This window comes from Callionymus lyra, chromosome 19, assembly GCF_982586985.1.
Source record: "Callionymus lyra chromosome 19, fCalLyr1.hap1.1, whole genome shotgun sequence".
Lineage (NCBI taxonomy): Eukaryota > Metazoa > Chordata > Actinopteri > Syngnathiformes > Callionymidae > Callionymus > Callionymus lyra.
In genome coordinates this window covers 761,225-783,857 of record NC_141836.1, presented here as the reverse complement: position 1 = coordinate 783,857, position 22,633 = coordinate 761,225, and the positions used below count along the sequence as shown (strand labels likewise).

The window sequence follows — 22,633 nt, the reverse complement described above, 5'->3', positions numbered from 1 at the left end:
CCTCTGAGGCGGAAACAGTTTCTCGTCATCAATGATCTCCGGACGAGAGACTCGAACGTGTCGCGGAAACAACAAGGATTCTCGAGTGAAACTCCCAACAATCTTTGTTTTTCTATCATTTCTCTGGATCCTGGATCAGTCTTCTGAGCATCTCCCGAGCATCTCCCGAGCATCTCTCCTCCTCCTCCTCTCTCTCTCTCTCTCCCTCTCTCTCTCTCTCTCTCTCTCTCTCTCTCTCTCTCTCTTCAGACGCACTCGCATCTCTGCAGCAGGACCGTGAACGCACCACAGCAGCTGCTTCATGACTCTCAGCTCCTCATGTCTGCAGGTAAGATGTTCATGTCTCTTCTTCTTCTTCTCGACGGTTACACGATGTTTCCAGGCTGGACCCGCACACACGGACGTGTAGAACACAACACAACACAACACAACACAACATGAAGCTATTTTTACAGCTTCTGTGTCCATGTGCAGCTGATGCGTCATTGATGCTACAGCAGGGATGATGGGATGGATCGATGCTGAGGAGTGTCAGTGCGTGTGTGTGTGCGTGTGTTCAAAGATGTGCACGGCTGCAGTGTAAACTTTGTTCCTCGGTGTGTGTGTGTGTGTGTGTGCGTGTGTGTGTGAGAGAGAAGACATGTCAGAGCAAACAGGCTCAGAGATGGAGGAGATTTATTTGTGTCCTTGAAAGTCATTCTTTTCACGGAGAATCAAAATCCTCTCCAGATACTTTGATTCCACATTAGAACGAGTGAAATAACACTAAATAAATGTGATTTTATTGTCTGGTCATGGATTGATGATGGAAAGACAGGATTTGTTTACAAAACGCTGTTGACTTTCAGAAGTTATTTCATAGTTTAAACCAACATCTACTTTCCTTGAACTAAAGTGTGTTTGATCCCATTTCCATGATCATTCATGACATATCTGTTCATGTCTAATGTGTATAATGTATAATATATATATAGTACATATAACACACTCCAGAATATTAACAAATATATATTATTACAACATTTTTATGAAGAATATTGTAAATGTTTGTGTCATTGTGGCAACATCACTGTTTGAACGTACGAACAGTTGATTCTCGTTGGTCCAGAGCTGGAGATCTTGAAGTAACTTCTTCTTCTCTCCTGCAGCGAAGCTCTCGACTCCTCCGACCTTGATCATGACGTCTTAGTTCAGCGTGTCCATCCGCACCAGCCGACACCATGTTGCAGCCGTCCCTCACGCCAGGAGGACACGGGTTGGAGATCTTACCTGGCGGGAGCAGGAGGTCCAGGTGGACCTTCACTCTGGTCATGACTGTTCTGTGGCTGCCCGCGGGTCTGGGCACCACCGTGGTGGACTGTCACAGGAACTGTATCTGCGCTTCCAACATCGTGAGCTGCTCCAAGATGAACCTGAGCTCCGTGCCCAGCGAGATCCCGCTCTACACCACCGTCCTGGACCTGAGCTACAACGAGATCGGCCTGCTGCGCTCGGAGTGGACGCAGGTCCGACTCCCCAAACTCCACAACCTGCTGCTGAGCCACAATGGCCTCCACTTCCTGTCCTTGGAGGCGTTCGTCTACGTGAAGCAGCTGCGGTTCCTGGACCTGTCGTCCAACAGTCTGAAGAAGTTGGAGGAGTTTGTCTTCGAGCCCCTGGTCCACTTGGAGGTTCTCCTGCTGTACCACAACCAGATCACCCTGATCGAACGCTCCGCCTTCATCGGTATGGTCAACCTTCAGAAGTTGTACCTGAGCCAGAATCAGATCTCCAGGTTCCCCGTGGAGCTGGTCAAGGACAAGTCTCGACTGGAACAACTGGTCCTGCTGGACGTCTCCTCCAACAAGATCAAGTCGTTGCCCCTGGATGAGCTGCAGGTTCTGCCCGCCTACATCAGAAACGGGCTTTACTTCCACAACAACCCCCTGCTGTGCCACTGTGACCTCTACTCGCTTCTCTCCCACTGGTACATCCGCAAGCTCAACTCAGCCATGGACTTCAGAGACGACTTCACGTGCGTCCTCCCGGGTCCACACAAGACCCAGGTGCGGGTCTTCGAGTTGAGCGGGGACAGCATGAACTGCAGCACCTTCAAGGAGGAGGAGCTGGAGGCGTACCTGGAGCAGACGCTGATCCTGAAGTGCGACACCAAACACAGGGACGTGGTCAAGGCCTGGACTCTGCCCGGCAACGTTCCTGTGGTTCCTCAGAGCAACCAGACCGCCAAGACCCTCTCAGACGGAAACCTGCAGATCCATCCCGTCATGGCGGAGGACTCCGGGGTCTACACCTGCACCGTCATGAGCGAGGCCTGGAACGAGACCATCTACGTGGTCCTGAAGGTGCACAACTTCACCATGCACGGCGGCGGAGAGTCGCTGAACACGGCCTACACCACGCTGGTGGGCTGCCTGGCCAGCGTGGTCCTGGTGCTCATGTACCTGTACCTGACGCCCTGTCGCTGCTTCTGCTGCCCCAACAAGGGCAAAGGTCGCGGGGACGACAGCATCCACTCGTCCATGCTCAGCGTGACGCCCACCCACGTGGACCCCGAGCTCAAGGGCGAGCTCAACCGACACGTGGCTTTCATAGACGCCAAGGAGTCGCAGAGACAGAACGGGAAACTGAACCCGACCGGCGCCGAGGACGAGGAGGACGAGGAGGACGAGGAGGGAGACGCCGAGGGAGGCTCGCTCATGAAGGGGAAGAGGAAGAAGTCGGTAGCAGAGTCCATCAGTTCCGTCTTTTCAGACACGCCCATGATGGTCTGAGACTCACCGGGCCACGCTTTAGTTGAACAACTTCCCAGTAGTCGTGGATTATACGGATCTTAAAGGGAAAACTTTGAAGAGTCTTGTGGTGAATATAAGCAGAACATTTCCAGCATCTTGATGTGTAGCACTTATTATTTATACTGTGAAGGAAGGAGAGTCTCAAGAGACTCAGGAAGTGACGCGTTGGAAGGAAATCGTCGTTAGAGTTTAACAAGTAGATTTAAACAATATGTTTATTAAGATGTTGCTCCTCAGCAATGCTGCCATTGGTCAAGAACATTCGTAAACACAAACAAACTGATCTAAGATCAACGTTGACGTTTCAATCCAGAAAATCTGCTTTTAAAATAATATAATTATTTATGAGTCAATAATTATTGTTAAAATAATTATTGTTGTTAATTTTTGACGGATCCAGTCGTCGACTGACAAGATAAACACAGAGATTCATGACTTTATGATTTGATAACTTTCTTTAGTAACTCAGGTTCCAGAAACAGCACAAATGATCTCACAGATCCACGTCAACGACTGTCGACGACTGTTGTCCGTCAACAACAGTCGTCCGTCAACGACTGTCATCCGTCAACAACAGTCGTCCGTCAACAACAGTCGTCCGTCAACAACAGTCGTCCGTCAACGACAGGTCGAGACAAAGACGACTCTTGTTCGGACTGATGTCAACACATTTGTCTCGTCTGTAAACAGGTAGCGCTTTCCTTCCGCTGGTTTCCGTCGGACGACGACACGCCAACAACGTAGCACGTGTTAGAACGACCGCGAACATGTTCATGTCACAGTTCAGGAAGTGAAACCAGAACAACATGTTCCTCCATTAACCTTTGTAACTTCAAACTAGTGCATGAATCCTGCCACATATTAACTGTTAGCATGTTTGACATTAGCGCCACACGCAGGATTTTTAGCATTTAGCTTTGTCGTGCTAACATGCTACTGAGTTAGCATGTTAGCTTCATTAAGACGTGTTTGACGGAGAAGACATTTTGAGAACGTGATGAGGAAGCGAAATAAAAGAGAAAATAGATTTTTGGTATATTTCTTGACTAGAATAACTTAATAAGTTTTCTTCCATTAAAAAGTATTTCGAATAGTCCCACTAAGTATATTTCTGTATCAACTTTTTTTTAAACTAAAAATATGAAAAAACTAGCTAATCCACCTAATTATTATTTTATTATTTAATAATATTTATCTACTCAGACAAATGTTCTTTTAATGATTACAATTAGAAACTAATTGTGTTTATGAAGCTGACATTTTACCGACAGCCAAAAAAGTCACTGTTTTACAGAAACTACAGACAAAAACTATATACTAAATCTGAATCTTCTCAAATGAAAATAAAATAGTGATGTCACTTTAAGAAGTCGTCTTCCTTTCCATATATTTATCTAAAATGAAGGTTCGTTGGTCATAAATGTTCTCGTAGTATAAACATCTGATGAAAGTCTAGTTTCTCTGGAATATTTACGACCATGTTGTGATGAATTAGAAAAGACTTGTGCGACGTGTCTGAAGACATCACTGTAAAATGATTCTGCTTCTTCATGTATCATCTTTAAGTCTATCTTTCATCAATAATATCATTTCTTTACCTTTGTTTGTACAAGGAAACCAGCAAGTGAGTGTAATTGTGCGTCACAGCTACACAAAGTTGTCGTCAGTTTCTTCTGAGAGTCATAAGACTGAAGGTCAATTAAAGGAATTCTTGTTTAGTCTTGAAACATGAATCATATTCTGATGTATTTCACTGAAACATCTCAGCGACGATGAATTCTCATGGATTGTTCTGGAGAAGAAAGTCTGTCGTCAACAAGACTGACACAATCAAGTTTGTTGTCATCATTGTTTCCACTTCATCCACTGGAACATCTTCCTGTCGCTCCATCATGTGTTCGACCCTCGTGCTGCAGCAACAACACGTCAGTGTAGAATCATCTCAGATCAGAACCAAACACCATCTCGTATCTGACACCAAACATCCCGGCGCTGTGAGCTGGAGCAGCATTTTGACGTTCAATCACAAGATTATTTGCATCTTCTCCTGCGTGGGAGAAAAGAGGAAGTCACACTTCTGTGTGTGTGTGTGTGTGTGTGTGTGTGTGTGTGTGTGTGTGTGTGTGTGTGTGTGTGTGTGTGTGTGTGTGTGTGTGACTCACTCTACTCTCCCTCAGAGGAACACCAGGTGGAGAGACAGCAACACAAATATCGTCTTAAATGAAACACGTGGTAATAAGTTGTTTCTGGAGGTTGTTGACTCTTGAGGAGAAGAAAACCTCAGAACTTATTGATCATCGATGTATTGAACTCACTTCTCTGTGTATTGATAAGTTCTGGTGTCAAGTGTGATCTCATGTCCATCATGTGTCGTTCACTCTCTCGTCTTCAACATTTCTTTGATAAAACTTTGGTCCGTTCAGAGTCTGAGACGATGGACGTGTTCAATCATTCATGATCATCCTCAGTGTCGTGGACAAACTTCTTCAAGTGTTCCAGGAAAGTGCAGCCATTAAAAGCTCAGTGTATCGATCCGCGGGTCAAGTAAGTACAGGCGGAGAGTGAAGTGGTTTGTGCATGAATTAGAGCTTCTGTGACTGCAGGAGAACAAAAGGTGCAACTCATGTATTCAATGAATAAAAGGTTCAAACCACGGATCGTGTTTCTGTGTCTTAGAAGAAAATTACTGGATCTTCAGTGAAGCTCGTTTAGCTCCGAGTTAGTTATTGATACTTTAACTGGTAATGACTGTGTGTGTTACTCATATATGTACAGTAATTATTTATGTATTTATCTATATATAATTATTTATGTATTTATCTATACAAGTATTTATGTTTTTATCTATACATATTATTATTTATGTATTTATCAATGTATGTCGGTTCGAATCCCAGGCGGTCCTGTTGCTCCAGTCACTGGTTCTTTTAAAGCAGGAGGATGGAGCTGAAGGTCAAAGAGTCTCTGGATCTCATGGACTCATGTGTGTTGATGGCTCAGTGGGTTCAGCACCTGCTTACTGACCCAAGGATCCTGGGTTCGAGTCCCAGAGCTACAGGGTCAGTGATCTGGTGCCGCTGGATAGAGGGGGACGAGGTGTCAAAACTAAAAGCCGAAGAGACGCAAACAAAACAGATTACATTTAAAAATATTTTAATGATAAAGTAAGTGGGTGAGAAGATAAAGGTAGTAAAATATTTGTCCTCAGATCTCTCTTGAAAGTATGCAATTATTAAATAGATGTAGACAATTACAGTATATATATACACACACATATATATATAAACGTGTGTGTATATATATACATATATACACACTATTCAAACTATAAATAAATTTAAACATGACCTAAAAACCTGTAAAATACCTTCTAAAAAAACTCGAATGAACATCGTCAATGATTGACATGCGAAGGTCAACACGTGACTGACGTTGAAGCAACAAAAGCTGAAGGTTGTGAGTTTGAACTGCTCTGAGGTAGAATTCTTCTTTATTGACCTGAAACGACGACATGTGTAGAAAAATACATTTTCTGGTGACTTTGGTTCCTGACATCGACGCTCACACGTCACACGAGCGACGAATGATTCGGATCTTTCCTCCGACGGTGAGTCGAGGACAGACGCTGAAACTTGGCCAGAGTCTGTGGTTCACTTCTGCCCTTGAGCACGACGCTCCTGTGAGCAGATGCTGCTCTTTGCTTCAGCGACGACAGTTTGTCCGACCGGTGGACTCGTCCGGTGATTCGTCCATTGACTCGTCCGGTGACTCGTCCATTGACTCGTCCATTGACTCGTCCATTGACTCGTCCATTGACTCGTCCAGTGACTCGTCCGGTGACTCGTCCGGTGACTCGTCCGGTGACTCGTCCGGTGACTCGTCCGTTGACTCGTCCGGTGACTCGTGAGAGTTGATCATCTCGCACGAGGCTTCGCTCGACACTCTTGAAGTTGCTCAGGTTGTCAGAGACCAGAGGTTTCATTTCCAGGTGAGTCACAGCCAGACCTGGACCTCCAGGCTGGACTTGACGGGACCTGAGACTTGGCGGCACTTTGGGAATTTTCCTGTGAAGAAAAAACATTCTTTAAAATGTAAAAATAGTTGAATAATGACAATTATTATAGAAGATGACATCATGAGTTTAGCTTGAGATCTTGTGTTGTTAGAGATAAATATGGTAATAACACATTAATAATATTATTACACGAGAGAAGATTTGAAAACAAACTCTTTACAAATAAACATTAAAAACAACAACATGGTATAAAGACTGTGAGGTGTGAACATGAGACACGTGACTCACTTCCACACGCGTGTGCTCTGAGCCTCCATCATGGCACTGAGAGCAAACCTCAGGTGATGGAAACGTCTGTCGAAGGTGAAGAAGCTGCAGCTGAGAGAACGACATCCAAACGTGCAGAGCTGTTCAAAGACACATGTTTAGATGAAATTATACTTATGATGTATTCATTGTATACATTATATTTATGATGTATTTATTATATACATTATATTTATGATGTATTTATTGTATAGATTATATTTATGATGTATTAATTGTATAGATTCTCATTTATTATATTTACGTTTCCTCAGATCTTATTATTCATATTATTATTTATATATATTTATGATGTATATTATTATATATATTATATTTAAGATGTATTTATTATATAGATTATATTTATGATGTATTTATTGTAAAGATTATATTTATGATTTATATTATTATATATTATGTATTCATTGTATAGATTATATTTATGTTTCCTCAGATTATATTATTTACATTATTATTTATATATATTTACGATGTATTTATTATATATATTATATTTATGATGTATATATTATATTGATTATATTTATAATGTACATTATTATATTGATTATATTTATGATGTATATATATTGATTATATTTATAATGTATATTATTATATTGATTATATTTATGATGTATATATTATATTTATGATATATAGATTATATAGATTATATTCATTATATATATTATATTTGCGATGTATATATTATATTTATAATTTATATTATTATATATATTATATTTATGATGTATATATTATATTTATGATGTATAAATAATATATATTATATTTATGATGTATATTAAAACATACATTATATTTATAATGTATATATTGTTGATGATGTTGAGGATGAATCTCACGCCGAGAGGTTTGGGATGAAAGGTTGAGGCTGAAAGTTGCTCTTGAATCTGTTCCTCACACAGAAGATCAAACTGTGGTTCGACCTCGACTGTAACTGAACGTTCACACCTGGATCACAAATGAAAAACTGGTTTGAAAATGAGGAGAAAAGAAAGTCATTTACACGACAAGAACCTGAGTTTGACGCTGAAGTCAACAGACATGTTTCCTGGCGTTCGCTCAGGAAGTTTCTCGTCTTTCTCTGTCAAAGAAAATCCACCATTTCTTCTGAGGACGTGAAGATTTGTTTCTTCCTCGCGGTCGTCGTCGCTGCATGTTCTCCTGCTGGCGTGAGGTAGAGAAGTCCAGCAGGTTCTGAGCAGGTTTCTGCTGGAGGAGGACTCCAGCTGGAGGTTCTTGGACTCAGACTTCAAGGGAGAAGCAGGAACTGTTGCAGGAGATGTTAGAGCCGGCTGGTGTTGGGACACAGCGCCCCCTAGAGGAACCGCTTCCTCTGCTGGGAAACTGTCGAGAGAAATCAAATATAAATCAAAAATAATATCAGAAAATTAAAATATGTATTTATTTTACTCAGCTTGTCCTGTAAATACATTGATAAGACAAATCATGTAAATTTGCTTCTTAAAATCTTTTAAATAATAGAAGTTTAAAATTGATTAATATTCAACATTTAGGGGCTAATGTTCATTAATTAATTACATGTTTTAAAGCCGTGTGTATAATTCAAAGAATAAGTTAAAAAACCTCTCGGTCTCTGGTGGAGCTCTGCTGGTTCCGTGCTGCCCCAGCGACGAGGCCGACGACACCGGGTCGACCTTCACCTCGAGACCCTTCTTCTCCTGAGAAGACGAGGTGTTGGTGGATCTCCTGGGTCGCTGCGTCGCGGGGGCAGCACACAGCAGGCCACACGTCCTCAGCGACGTCTGGTGTCGTCGCTCACAGTGTTGCTCGAAGGCTGGAGGTTTGACCAGCAACCCGCAGTGACCGCAGACCACCAGAGAGACCTCGTCGTGAGCCGGACAACGACCGAAGATGTGCATGTCTGTGGCGGAAACATGGAGACGTCATCAAGTCATACAAGTATTTAAATATCTTTGAATATACAAGTGATATTCAAGCAGAACATTGAAGGATCCATATGGTAGTATTTGTAAGAACATTTCTGTCGCCTTATTGCTGTTGTTTTTACTTATATATTCTGTATTATTACTTGAACTAGAAATGTAACCATTAAAAAACACTTGTTTTTACTTATATATTCTGTATTATTACTTGAACTAGAAATGTAACCATTAAAAAACACTTGTTTTTACTTATATATTCTGTATTATTACTTGAACTAGAAATGTAACCATTAAAAAACACTTGTTTTTACCTTCTTTACGCAGAGTCATCGCCTCAAAGCTGCTCTTTTCTTGTTTGTCTCGATGATTGAAAACATCTGCAAACGTTCAAATGATTCTTGTCGTAACAACTGTTGACAAATGTTCTGGATCCACAACAAAGACACAGAAAAGTTTCTCATACAAACACAACAAGTTTGTTTAAAAGCTTCAAAATACTTTCGAGAGAAGTTGAATCTTTATTAAGTTTCCTTCACTAACAACTCAAACGATGTCAAAGACAAATATTTAATTTTAAGACTATTTTACGTCACAAATTGATACAACAATGGTATTAAAACGTCACCGTGTGAACAAGAGAACAACACAAAATAATTCAAGTCATTGAGCAACTAAGAGTGAAATAAAATGTTTTTATATGTTAACAAAAATACAAACAATCATTTAAAAAGTCTTGTATTAAATTATTTAATCACATTCGCACTTTATTTATAGTATTTCGACAAACCTTGTTGTTGTTGACAGACTAGCTAACGTTAGCAATACATTTGTAAATGTTTAAACAAGTCAATATAAATGTTAAATGAAACACAAAATTAAAAACTAAATATTAAAATTGAAGTTTGACACGTAACCAGGGAGCACTAGGACCCAGCAGATCTTTTGTTTTGGTGTCTCTTCATTAATGTTTTGATCAAAAATGTCATGAAGAAGAAAAATAAAAACAACGAACAGGTCGCGAGAGACTCGGATCTAAACTCACCTTCAGACGGAGAGTCTCTCGCTCGCTCGATCCAGCGGCTCCACTTTAATCCGACAAAAGCGTCCAGATGACGGTTCCGGTGATCCAGGGCGGCCATCGCTCTCCTGCGCGCTCACGAGGAGCGCGTCCCTGCGCAGACGGAGCGCGCCTCGAAACGTGCCCGCGCAAACCTGACACTAGAAGTTTGGAATCAAAGTTTAATAAACTTGAAACAAAGAGGATAAAAATCTAAACCAAACTCACCTGAGCGGTTCTCACCGACACTAGGCTGGTGATTATTATTTTCAGGAAGTGACGTAAAATAAAAAGGTAGTTAAAAATAAACATAATATCAACAAAGTATCGATGCTTCAGCTTAAGGTACAATTTCACTTGTGATATAATAAATGTTTCATGATATACATACAAATACAAACTGCAAATACAGGTATTTTTATTCAGAAATACCATGTGACAACAAAAGCTCAAAATATAGATATTTTCAACAAATCGTTAGTAACAAAGAAGCAACATTTGCTCAAAATACTCGTAACAGTCAGAAAATACAAGCGTAACATGATATTTTAAAGTAGGATTTCGTTACACAACATAAACACAGGAGGAGAAACAAAATGGCGTCTCGCGTGTTGAGATAAAGATTCTCTGAAGAACAAACAAGCCTTTAAATTGACCTTTTTCGATACGCACTGTCACCAAAGAGCCACAAGGGGGCGCCTTGCGTCGATGCTTTACGTCATAAATGTTTATTTAAATAACTTCTTATCTTCATCTCTCTGGTAAATATTCAATTGAATTAAATCGAAATGATCGTCCGTCAATAAAAACACTAAACGTTCTACAATAATGTGTTAAACTGCTTTTGCTAAACCAGGACAGCAGGGATTCACGTATTAACCTGTTTTATAATAATAATAATAATAATAAAATGTTAGCGAAACGATACTTTCGAAGGCGCACGTGAAACGACGGACATGGACTGCAGGAGAAGATCTACATGGGAGGAGGGCTGGCTTCCGGGTCGGCCGGCTGGTTGGACTTGTGGAAGGGAGTCTCCTTAAAGATAAACCAGCAGTTGCCCCCCCACAGGATCAGGTTGAGGAAGCCAAAGATCTGCCAGAAGAGATGATCAGAGGACGCTGAGAAGGTTCTGGAGGTTCAGGAGGTTCTGGACTCACCACCGAGGCGTTGAGGCGGCCCATGTGAGGCAGAGCACCTGGGGTGCAGGTGTTCTTTCTGCACACGCCCATGACCGAGATCAAGGTCGCGGAGCTGGTGGAGAACTTCACGTCGGTCAGACCTTTGGCCCAAGCCGACGCCGAGGTCAGCCACAGGAAGGCGAAGGCCGCGGTCAGCAGCAGGTCCTGAGGAACATGAAGCAGCTCTTGAAGAACTGATGAAGCTCTTGAAGAACTGATGAAGCTCTTGAAGAACTGATGAAGCTCTTGAAGAACTGATGAAGCTCTGATCTTCAAGAAGAACTGCAGTATTCAAGGGAACATCTCATACTTCAAACTATTGATACACTTAAATATCACAATAATGTAACAATATTCATAATAATCTACTGATATATTTTTGTTTTAACTTTTATTTTCACACCACATTTATTTTAAGTTCTTTCATGTTTATATTTCAATAAAGTGTTAAATAAAATATATTTGATGATGATTATTAGACGTGAAATATTATTGCTGTGAATATTAACATTTATTTTATGGATTATATTCAAATAAAGTCTGTCTAAAATAAAATAATATGTTTATTTACAATTAACATTCAAATATTCAGTGTTTTTCATGTTTTTGTTGCAATTTAATTTACGGCCTATAGATGGCAGCAGTCGTTACGTCCTCTACAGCTAATGGAAGAATGATGACTGAGGACGAGAGGATACAGTGAGTCCAGCAGCTTTTAAAGCTGATGTTTGGACATATTTTGGTTTGAAAACAAATGAAAGCAGTTACGACTTCAAGAGTCATGTGGTCTGTAAATACTACAACACCAGAGTCAAGTACTGGACAATACTACACATATATACTTGTTACTACACTATCACAACACCAGAGTCAAGTACTGGACAATACTACACATATATACTTGTTACTACACTATCACAACACCAGAGTCAAGTACTGGACAATACTACACATATATACTTGTTACTACACTATCACAACACCAGAGTCAAGTACTGGACAATACTACACATATATCCTTGTTACTACACCATCACGACACCAGAGTCAAGTACTGGACAATACTACACATATATACTTGTTACTACACTATCACAACACCAGAGTCAAGTACTGGACAATACTACACATATATACTTGTTACTACACTATCACAACACCAGAGTCAAGTACTGGACAATACTACACATATATACTTGTTACTACACTATCACAACACCAGAGTCAAGTACTGGACAATACTACACATATATACTTGTTACTACACTATCACAACACCAGAGTCAAGTACTGGACAATACTACACATATATCCTTGTTACTACACCATCACGACACCAGAGTCAAGTACTGGACAATACTACACATATATACTTGTTACTACACTATCACAACACCAGAGTCAAGTACTCAACAATACTACACATATATCCTTGTTACTACACTATCACAACACCAGAGTCAAGTACTCAACAATACTACACATATATACTTGTTACTACACTATCACAACACCAGAGTCAAGTACTGGACAATACTACACATATATACTTGTTACTACACTATCACAACACCAGAGTCAAGTACTGGACAATACTACACATACATACTTGTTACTACACTATCACAACACCAGAGTCAAGTACTCAACAATACTACACATATATACTTGTTACTACACTATCACAACACCAGAGTCAAGTACTGGACAATACTACACATATATACTTGTTACTACACTATCACAACACCAGAGTCAAGTACTGGACAATACTACACATATATACTTGTTACTACACTATCACAACACCAGAGTCAAGTACTGGACAATACTACACATATATTCTTGTTACTACACTATCACAACACCAGAGTCAAGTACTCAACAATACTACACATATATCCTTGTTACTACACTATCACAACACCAGAGTCAAGTACTGGACAATACTATACATATATTCTTGTTACTATACTATCACAACACCAGAGTCAAGTATTCAACAATACTACACATATATCCTTGTTACTACACTATCACAACACCAGAGTCAAGTACTGGACAATACTACACATATATACTTGTTACTACACTATCACAACACCAGAGTCAAGTACTCAACAATACTACACATATATCCTTGTTACTACACTATCACAACACCAGAGTCAAGTACTGGACAATACTACACATATATTCTTGTTACTACACTATCACAACACCAGAGTTAAGTACTCAACAATACTACACATATATACTTGTTACTACACTAACACAACACCAGAGTCAAGTACTGGACAATACTACACACATATACTTGTTACTACACTATCACAACACCAGAGTCAAGTACTGGACAATACTACACATATATACTTGTTACTACACTATCACAACACCAGAGTCAAGTACTGGACAATACTACACATATATACTTGTTACTACACTATCACAACACCAGAGTCAAGTACTCAACAATACTACACATATATACTTGTTACTACACTATCACAACACCAGAGTCAAGTACTGGACAATACTACACATATATACTTGTTACTACACTATCACAACACCAGAGTCAAGTACTCAACAATACTACACATATATCCTTGTTACTACACTATCACAACACCAGAGTCAAGTACTGGACAATACTACACATATATTCTTGTTACTACACTATCACAACACAAGAGTCAAGTACTCAACAATACTACACATATATCCTTGTTACTACACTATCACAACACCAGAGTCAAGTACTGGACAATACTACACATATATACTTGTTACTACACTATCACAACACCAGAGTCAAGTACTGGACAATACTACACACATATACTTGTTACTACACTATCACAACACCAGAGTCAAGTACTCAACAATACTACACATATATACTTGTTACTACACTATCACAACACCAGAGTCAAGTACTGGACAATACTACACACATATACTTGTTACTACACTATCACAATACCAGAGTCAAGTACTGGACAATACTACACACATATACTTGTTACTACACTATCACAACACCAGAGTCAAGTACTGGTCAATACTACACATATATACTTGTTACTACACGATCACAACACCAGAGTCAAGTACTGGATAATACTACACATATATACTTGTTACTACACTATCACAACACCAGAGTCAAGTACTCAACAATACTACACATATATACTTGTTACTACACTATCACAACACCAGAGTCAAGTACTGGACAATACTACACACATATACTTGTTACTACACTATCACAACACCAGAGTCAAGTACTGAACAATACTACACATATATACTTGTTACTACACTATCACAACACCAGAGTCAAGTACTGGACAATACTACACATATATACTTGTTACTACACTATCACAACACCAGAGTCAAGTACTGGACAATACTACACATATATACTTGTTACTACACTATCACAACACCAGAGTCAAGTACTGGACAATACTACACACATATACTTGTTACTACACTATCACAACACCAGAGTCAAGTACTGGACAATACTACACATATATACTTGTTACTACACTATCACAACACCAGAGTCAAGTACTGGACAATACTACACATATATTCTTGTTACTACACTATCACAACACCAGAGTCAAGTACTGGACAATACTACACATATATACTTGTTACTACACTAACACAACACCAGAGTCAAGTACTCAACAATACTACACATATATACTTGTTACTACACTATCACAACACCAGAGTCAAGTACTGGACAATACTACACATATATACTTGTTACTACACTAACACAACACCAGAGTCAAGTACTCAACAATACTACACATATATTCTTGTTACTACACTATCACAACACCAGAGTCAAGTACTGGACAATACTACACATATATACTTGTTACTACACTAACACAACACCAGAGTCAAGTACTCAACAATACTACACATATATACTTGTTACTACACTATCACAACACCAGAGTCAAGTACTGGACAATACTACACATATATACTTGTTACTACACTATCACAACACCAGAGTCAAGTACTGGACAATACTACACATATATACTTGTTACTACACTAACACAACACCAGAGTCAAGTACTCAACAATACTACACATATATTCTTGTTACTACACTATCACAACACCAGAGTCAAGTACTGGACAATACTACACATATATACTTGTTACTACACTAACACAACACCAGAGTCAAGTACTCAACAATACTACACATATATACTTGTTACTACACTATCACAACACCAGAGTCAAGTACTGGACAATACTACACATATATACTTGTTACTACACTATCACAACACCAGAGTCAAGTACTGGACAATACTACACACATATACTTGTTACTACACTATCACAACACCAGAGTCAAGTACTCAACAATACTACACATATATACTTGTTACTACACTATCACAACACCAGAGTCAAGTACTGGACAATACTACACATATATCCTTGTTACTACACTATCACAACACCAGAGTCAAGTACTGGACAATACTACACATATATACTTGTTACTACACTATCACAACACCAGAGTCAAGTACTCAACAATACTACACATATATACTTGTTACTACACTATCACAACACCAGAGTCAAGTACTGGACAATACTACACATATATCCTTGTTACTACACTATCACAACACCAGAGTCAAGTACTCAACAATACTACACATATATACTTGTTACTACACTATCACATCACCAGAGTCAAGTACTCAACAATACTACACATATATACTTGTTACTACACTATCACAACACCAGAGTCAAGTACTGGACAATACTACACATATATACTTGTTACTACACTATCACAACACCAGAGTCAAGTACTGGACAATACTACACACATATACTTGTTACTACACTATCACAACACCAGAGTCAAGTACTCAACAATACTACACATATATACTTGTTACTACACTATCACAACACCAGAGTCAAGTACTGGACAATACTACACATATATCCTTGTTACTACACTATCACAACACCAGAGTCAAGTACTGGACAATACTACACATATATACTTGTTACTACACTATCACAACACCAGAGTCAAGTACTCAACAATACTACACATATATACTTGTTACTACACTATCACATCACCAGAGTCAAGTACTCAACAATACTACACATATATACTTGTTACTACACTAACACAACACCAGAGTCAAGTACTGGACAATACTACACATATATACTTGTTACTACACTATCACAACACCAGAGTCAAGTACTGGACAATACTACACATATATCCTTGTTACTACACTATCACAACACCAGAGTCAAGTACTGGACAATACTAGACATATATACTTGTTACTACACTATCACAACACCAGAGTCAAGTACTGGACAATACTACACATATATACTTGTTACTACACTATCACAACACCAGAGTCAAGTACTGGACAATACTACACATATATACTTGTTACTACACTATCACAACACCAGAGTCAAGTACTGGACAATACTACACATATATCCTTGTTACTACACTATCACAACACCAGAGTCAAGTACTGGACAATACTACACATATATCCTTGTTACTACACTATCACAACACCAGAGTCAAGTACTGGACAATACTACACATATATACTTGTTATTACACTATCACAACACCAGAGTCAAGTACTCAACAATACTACACATATATCCTTGTTACTACACTATCACAACACCAGAGTCAAGTACTGGACAATACTACACATATATACTTGTTACTACACTATCACAACACCAGAGTAAAGTACTCAACAATACTACACATATATCCTTGTTACTACACTATCACAACACCAGAGTCAAGTACTGGACAATACTACACATATATACTTGTTACTACACTATCACAACACCAGAGTCAAGTACTCAACAATACTACACATATATACTTGTTACTACACTAACACAACACCAGAGTCAAGTACTCAACAATACTACACATATATACTTGTTACTACACTATCACAACACCAGAGTCAAGTACTCAACAATACTACACATATATCCTTGTTACTACACTATCACAACACCAGAGTCAAGTACTGGACAATACTACACATATATACTTGTTACTACACTAACACAACACCAGAGTCAAGTACTCAACAATACTACACATATATACTTGTTACTACACTATCACAACACCAGAGTCAAGTACTCAACAATACTACACATATATTCTTGTTACTACACTAACACAACACCAGAGTCAAGTACTCAACAATACTACACATATATACTTGTTACTACACTAACACAACACCAGAGTCAAGTACTCAACAATACTACACATATATACTTGTTACTACACTAACACAACACCAGAGTCAAGTACTCAACAATACTACACATATATACTTGTTACTACACTATCACAACACCAGAGTCAAGTACTCAACAATACTACACATATATCCTTGTTACTACACTATCACAACACCAGAGTCAAGTACTGGACAATACTACACATATATACTTGTTACTACACTATCACAACACCAGAGTAAAGTACTCAACAATACTACACATATATCCTTGTTACTACACTATCACAACACCAGAGTCAAGTACTGGACAATACTACACATATATACTTGTTACTACACTATCACAACACCAGAGTCAAGTACTCAACAATACTACACATATATACTTGTTACTACACTAACACAACACCAGAGTCAAGTACTCAACAATACTACACATATATACTTGTTACTACACTATCACAACACCAGAGTCAAGTACTCAACAATACTACACATATATCCTTGTTACTACACTATCACAACACCAGAGTCAAGTACTGGACAATACTACACATATATACTTGTTACTACACTAACACAACACCAGAGTCAAGTACTCAACAATACTACACATATATACTTGTTACTACACTATCACAACACCAGAGTCAAGTACTCAACAATACTACACATATATACTTGTTACTACACTATCACAACACCAGAGTCAAGTACTCAACAATACTACACATATATTCTTGTTACTACACTAACACAACACCAGAGTCAAGTACTCAACAATACTACACATATATACTTGTTACTACACTAACACAACACCAGAGTCAAGTACTCAACAATACTACACATATATACTTGTTACTACACTAACACAACACCAGAGTCAAGTACTCAACAATACTACACATATATACTTGTTACTACACTATCACAACACCAGAGTCAAGTACTGGACAATACTACACATATATACTTGTTACTACACTAACACAACACCAGAGTCAAGTACTGGACAATACTACACATATATACTTGTTACTACACTATCACAACACCAGAGTCAAGTACTGGACAATACTACACATATATACTTGTTACTACACTAACACAACACCAGAGTCAAGTACTGGACAATACTACACATATATACTTGTTACTACACTATCACAACACCAGAGTCAAGTACTGGACAATACTACACATATATACTTGTTACTACACTAACACAACACCAGAGTCAAGTACTGGACAATACTACACATATATACTTGTTACTACACTATCACAACACCAGAGTCAAGTACTGGACAATACTACACATATATACTTGTTACTACACTAACACAACACCAGAGTCAAGTACTGGACAATACAACACATATATACTTGTTACTACACTATCACAACACCAGAGTCAAGTACTGGACAATACTACACATATATACTTGTTACTACACTAACACAACACCAGAGTCAAGTACGCAACAATACTACACATATATACTTGTTACTACACTAACACAACACCAGAGTCAAGTACTCAACAATACTACACATATATACTTGTTACTACACTAACACAACACCAGAGTCAAGTACTCAACAATACTACACATATATACTTGTTACTACACTAACACACTCAACAATACTACACACCTGACAATCATGGACCTTCATATAATAACACGTACCAAGGTTGGTCCACGACTGCTCTCCCTGTACAGGTGCTGGTATCCGAGGTACAGGACGATGGTTGCCGTGCAGTAGATGAACGACAAAACTCCGACGCACACGAAGTACTGAGCGGACGAGGTGTGATCTCCGGTCAGGTACATGGTGCTGGTGCTGGTCTGGTTGGGCTGACAGTCGGGCACGTTGAAGGGGTGATCAGGTAACCTGCGTCAACAGAGTCAGGTCGAGGTTCACGTCGTCCTCCAGGAGGCGCCACTCACTTGAAGGGGTAGTTGAAGTCGGCGTGTACTTCCTGTACGCCGGCGCCCGCGCACTGGACGTTGACTTTGGTGGAGCCGCTGTAACCCGCCGTCGTGGCGAAGGCGAAGATGGCGAACACCTGCAGCACAGAGAGATGTTCGTGACAGGAAGTCACGTCTCTTACCACAGGAAGTCAGGCTGGAGCGCGACCCTGGACGACCTTGGACGGCGCAGGAAGTGAAGTCGCTGCAGAATCTGTTTCAACAGTTTTAATGTTTTCAGACACAAACACGAACTTCACGTTTAAAGATCTTCTCCAAGAAGTTTCTCTTCATAAATCAATGATTTAAACATTTAATCGTCTCAACTGAAGATACTTTTGCTTCTTTATTGTGAAGGAAAAAGTTGATTTTTAACACTTTTCTTCGACTCAAAGAATCATTTTTGTGTGTTTTTCAAGCGATTAGTTTAATAACTTTAAAAATAAACTTTAAAATGCATTTGAATCAAAACACAATAATATAATTGGATTAAAGTGGAAAGAGTTGTTTTTTAAATGAAGCAACTTTATTGACATGAATAACAGAAACAAAAATACTTTCTTCCATCAGAAGCTCCAAGAACGAGTCACTTCTGATGATTTATGACAGATTTGTTTATACTTTTGAAAATATTTCATAGTTTCCTCCCAGAGTTTTGTTTTCACGTGAAGGATCCGTTAGAGATGTTTCCTCATCACAACCAGAAGTGAAAGTGAAGAAGATAAAAGTGAAGAAGATAAAAGTGAAGAAGATAAAAGTGAAGAAGATAAAAGTGAAGAAGTTTAAAGTGAAGAAGATAAAAGTGAAGAAGATAAAAGTGAAGAAGATAAAAGTGAAGAAGATAAAGTGAAGAAGTTAAAGTGAAGAAGTTAAAGTGAAGAAGTTAAAGTGAAGAAGTTAAAGTGAAGAAGATAAAAGTGAAGAAGATAAAGTGAAGAAGATAAAAGTGAAGAAGATAAAAGTGAAGAAGATAAAAGTGAAGAAGATTAAAGTGAAGAAGATAAAAGTGAAGAAGATAAAAGTGAAGAAGATAAAACTAAGTTTGCTCCACAGACTCATGATGATCGAGGGATGACTTCACGCTCGCGGGTCACAAGACACTTTCAACGGTCAGAAGACGCACCTTAACTTCGATAAACTTTGACAAACTTTGATAAACTCGAACCTAAACAAGAAACTCACCCACTCCAGCAGGCGGATGAAGGCCAGAGGTTCCTTCAAGGGTCCCAGATCCAGCGCGAACCCAGACGTCAGCACTTTCTGCGGAGAAACGAAGAAGAAAAAGTTAAAAAAAAAAAAAAAAAACTTTCTCCAGGAAACTTTCTTTGGTGACGTCACGGCCGTGTCACCTGCGCCACTGCTTCCATGGCGGCAGGTATCGATCCGGTCCCGGTGATTGGAAGTGGATTCTGCGGAGGTTGTCAAACTTTTCTTCAAGTCCTGCTCATGGGCCAGACGTCTCGAACACCACGTGATCAGCGGCGTGATGACGTCACTCGGGGCGTTGGAGGCACGTCGAGGATTCACGTCTAACTGGAATGACGTGGACTTTAATAGATTTATACACATATTTTATATTTATATTTATATTATGAGATCATTCTTCTCTTACATATCACAGTATTATAAATTAGTTAAAAAAGTTTTAACGTTTATATTTTACATGTATTACTATCAACACGTTATATTTATTATATTTGAATTTCTGTTTTCACTGTTAGTTTCCACATACATTTAATTATTATTGTTATTGTTATTTACGTCTTTGTTAAACTACAATTATCTTCAATCTTACATTTTCTCACAGTCTATTATTTACAAGAGTAAACAAACTAAATCCCTTTTTTAAATACCAGCTGTGTTTACGAGGAGGAATACAAACAGAAAGCAGGATATAAAGTGACATATTAGGTCATTGGTTAGTTGTTAAATAATAAAATAATCTAGTGATTTATTGTCTCCTCTCAGGTGGACCTTTTAGCGCGATAAAAAAAACATATTTATAACAAAAACATTTATTATCCACATTATTCTTATGTCATTAAGTTGGACATCAATGTCAATGAAGTCAACATAGTTTGGTCACGTGTGAAAAGAACATTAAGAAAGTAAATAAAGATATGTATTAAATAAAGACTTTAAACATGTCACAAACATTACAACTATCGTCCACTAGAGGTCAGCATTTCCATAGTTAACAGCTTTATTTAACGCATTCTACAGTAAATCTACGAGTTAAAGGAGCTTCTCGGGTTTATTTTCCAGAGACTTCCTGGTCCTACTGCTGCTCAGATGCTTCCTGGCACAAGATTTACAGTCAGAAAGATATAATGTTATGTAACAATATCGCCATGAAAGCTTTGGCCGCAGGTGTGTCTACCTGTCTGACAGGCACCTGATGTTAACATCTCGTGGACATACTTTAAACGCGTCAGACTGGTTTGACTGAGAAACTCATCAAACAAGACAATAAACTGAGATAGTCTTAAGTTTCTCTCTGGTTCCTCCTCACTCACAGCAACATGACCTAGTTTGCTTTATTTGATCCCAACGACTCCTGCAAGGATCCGGTCATGAGTGTGTGTGTGTGTGTGTGTGTGTGTGTGTGTGTGTGTGTGTGTGTGTGTGTGTGTGTGTGTGTGTGTGTGTGTGTGTGTGTGTGTGTGTGTGTGTGTGTGTGTGTGTGTGTGTGTGTGTGTGTGTGTGTGTGTGTGTGTGTGTGTTGACCTCCTGCCCATCACATGCACTTTAACCAGCAGCACATGCTCACAATATTATTAAATATAATTCGTTTAAAGGAGAGAGCAGCACAGAACTTCAACAAAGCGTCTCACACAGCGTTGCCATGGAGATGTGAAATAGATGTAAAGGAAACACAGTTGGTCGCACAATGTAACGAGATTTAAAATATTAGTGTAATAATAGTGTGTCACACCTGAGATGTGTGTAACACTGGATTGTAAGAGAGCTTCACACAACAAATGACTTCTGGGGAAACAACCATCATAAT

The 22,633-nt window shown here is 38.9% G+C and overlaps 3 protein-coding genes across 4 annotated transcripts; 1 reads left to right on the top strand and 2 right to left on the bottom strand.

The window, feature by feature from the left end:
• The first annotated feature begins 238 nt into the window (after positions 1–238).
• Positions 239–5,429, top strand: amigo1 (adhesion molecule with Ig like domain 1). 2 transcript variants are annotated; one of them, XR_015709469.1, is made up of 3 exons: positions 239–328; positions 1,149–3,392; positions 3,427–5,429. XR_015709469.1 is itself a non-coding variant. In XM_087782251.1 (2 exons), exon 2 carries the CDS (start codon positions 1,221–1,223, stop codon positions 2,769–2,771), a length of 1,551 nt encoding a protein of 516 aa, XP_087638377.1. In that variant the 5' UTR covers positions 239–328; positions 1,149–1,220; the 3' UTR covers positions 2,772–5,429. The 2 variants fall into 2 exon arrangements, 1 of the variants encoding a protein (XP_087638377.1); XM_087782251.1 differs by having other exon boundaries at positions 1,149–5,429.
• Positions 5,430–5,928: 499 nt separating this feature from the next.
• Positions 5,929–10,215, bottom strand: atxn7l2b (ataxin 7 like 2b). Its single transcript, XM_087781529.1, has 7 exons — positions 10,093–10,215; positions 9,362–9,427; positions 8,731–9,028; positions 8,161–8,490; positions 7,986–8,094; positions 7,096–7,214; positions 5,929–6,856 (listed from the first exon to the last, which is right to left on the bottom strand). The coding sequence occupies exons 1-7, from the start codon at positions 10,187–10,189 to the stop codon at positions 6,361–6,363; spliced, it is 1,515 nt and encodes a 504-aa protein (XP_087637655.1). The 5' UTR covers positions 10,190–10,215; the 3' UTR covers positions 5,929–6,360.
• A 293-nt stretch (positions 10,216–10,508) lies between these two features.
• Positions 10,509–21,135, bottom strand: sypl2b (synaptophysin-like 2b). Its single transcript, XM_087782466.1, has 6 exons — positions 20,973–21,135; positions 20,806–20,883; positions 19,603–19,721; positions 19,342–19,546; positions 11,268–11,453; positions 10,509–11,202 (listed from the first exon to the last, which is right to left on the bottom strand). The coding sequence occupies exons 1-6, from the start codon at positions 20,988–20,990 to the stop codon at positions 11,083–11,085; spliced, it is 726 nt and encodes a 241-aa protein (XP_087638592.1). The 5' UTR covers positions 20,991–21,135; the 3' UTR covers positions 10,509–11,082.
• Positions 21,136–22,633: the final 1,498 nt, after the last annotated feature.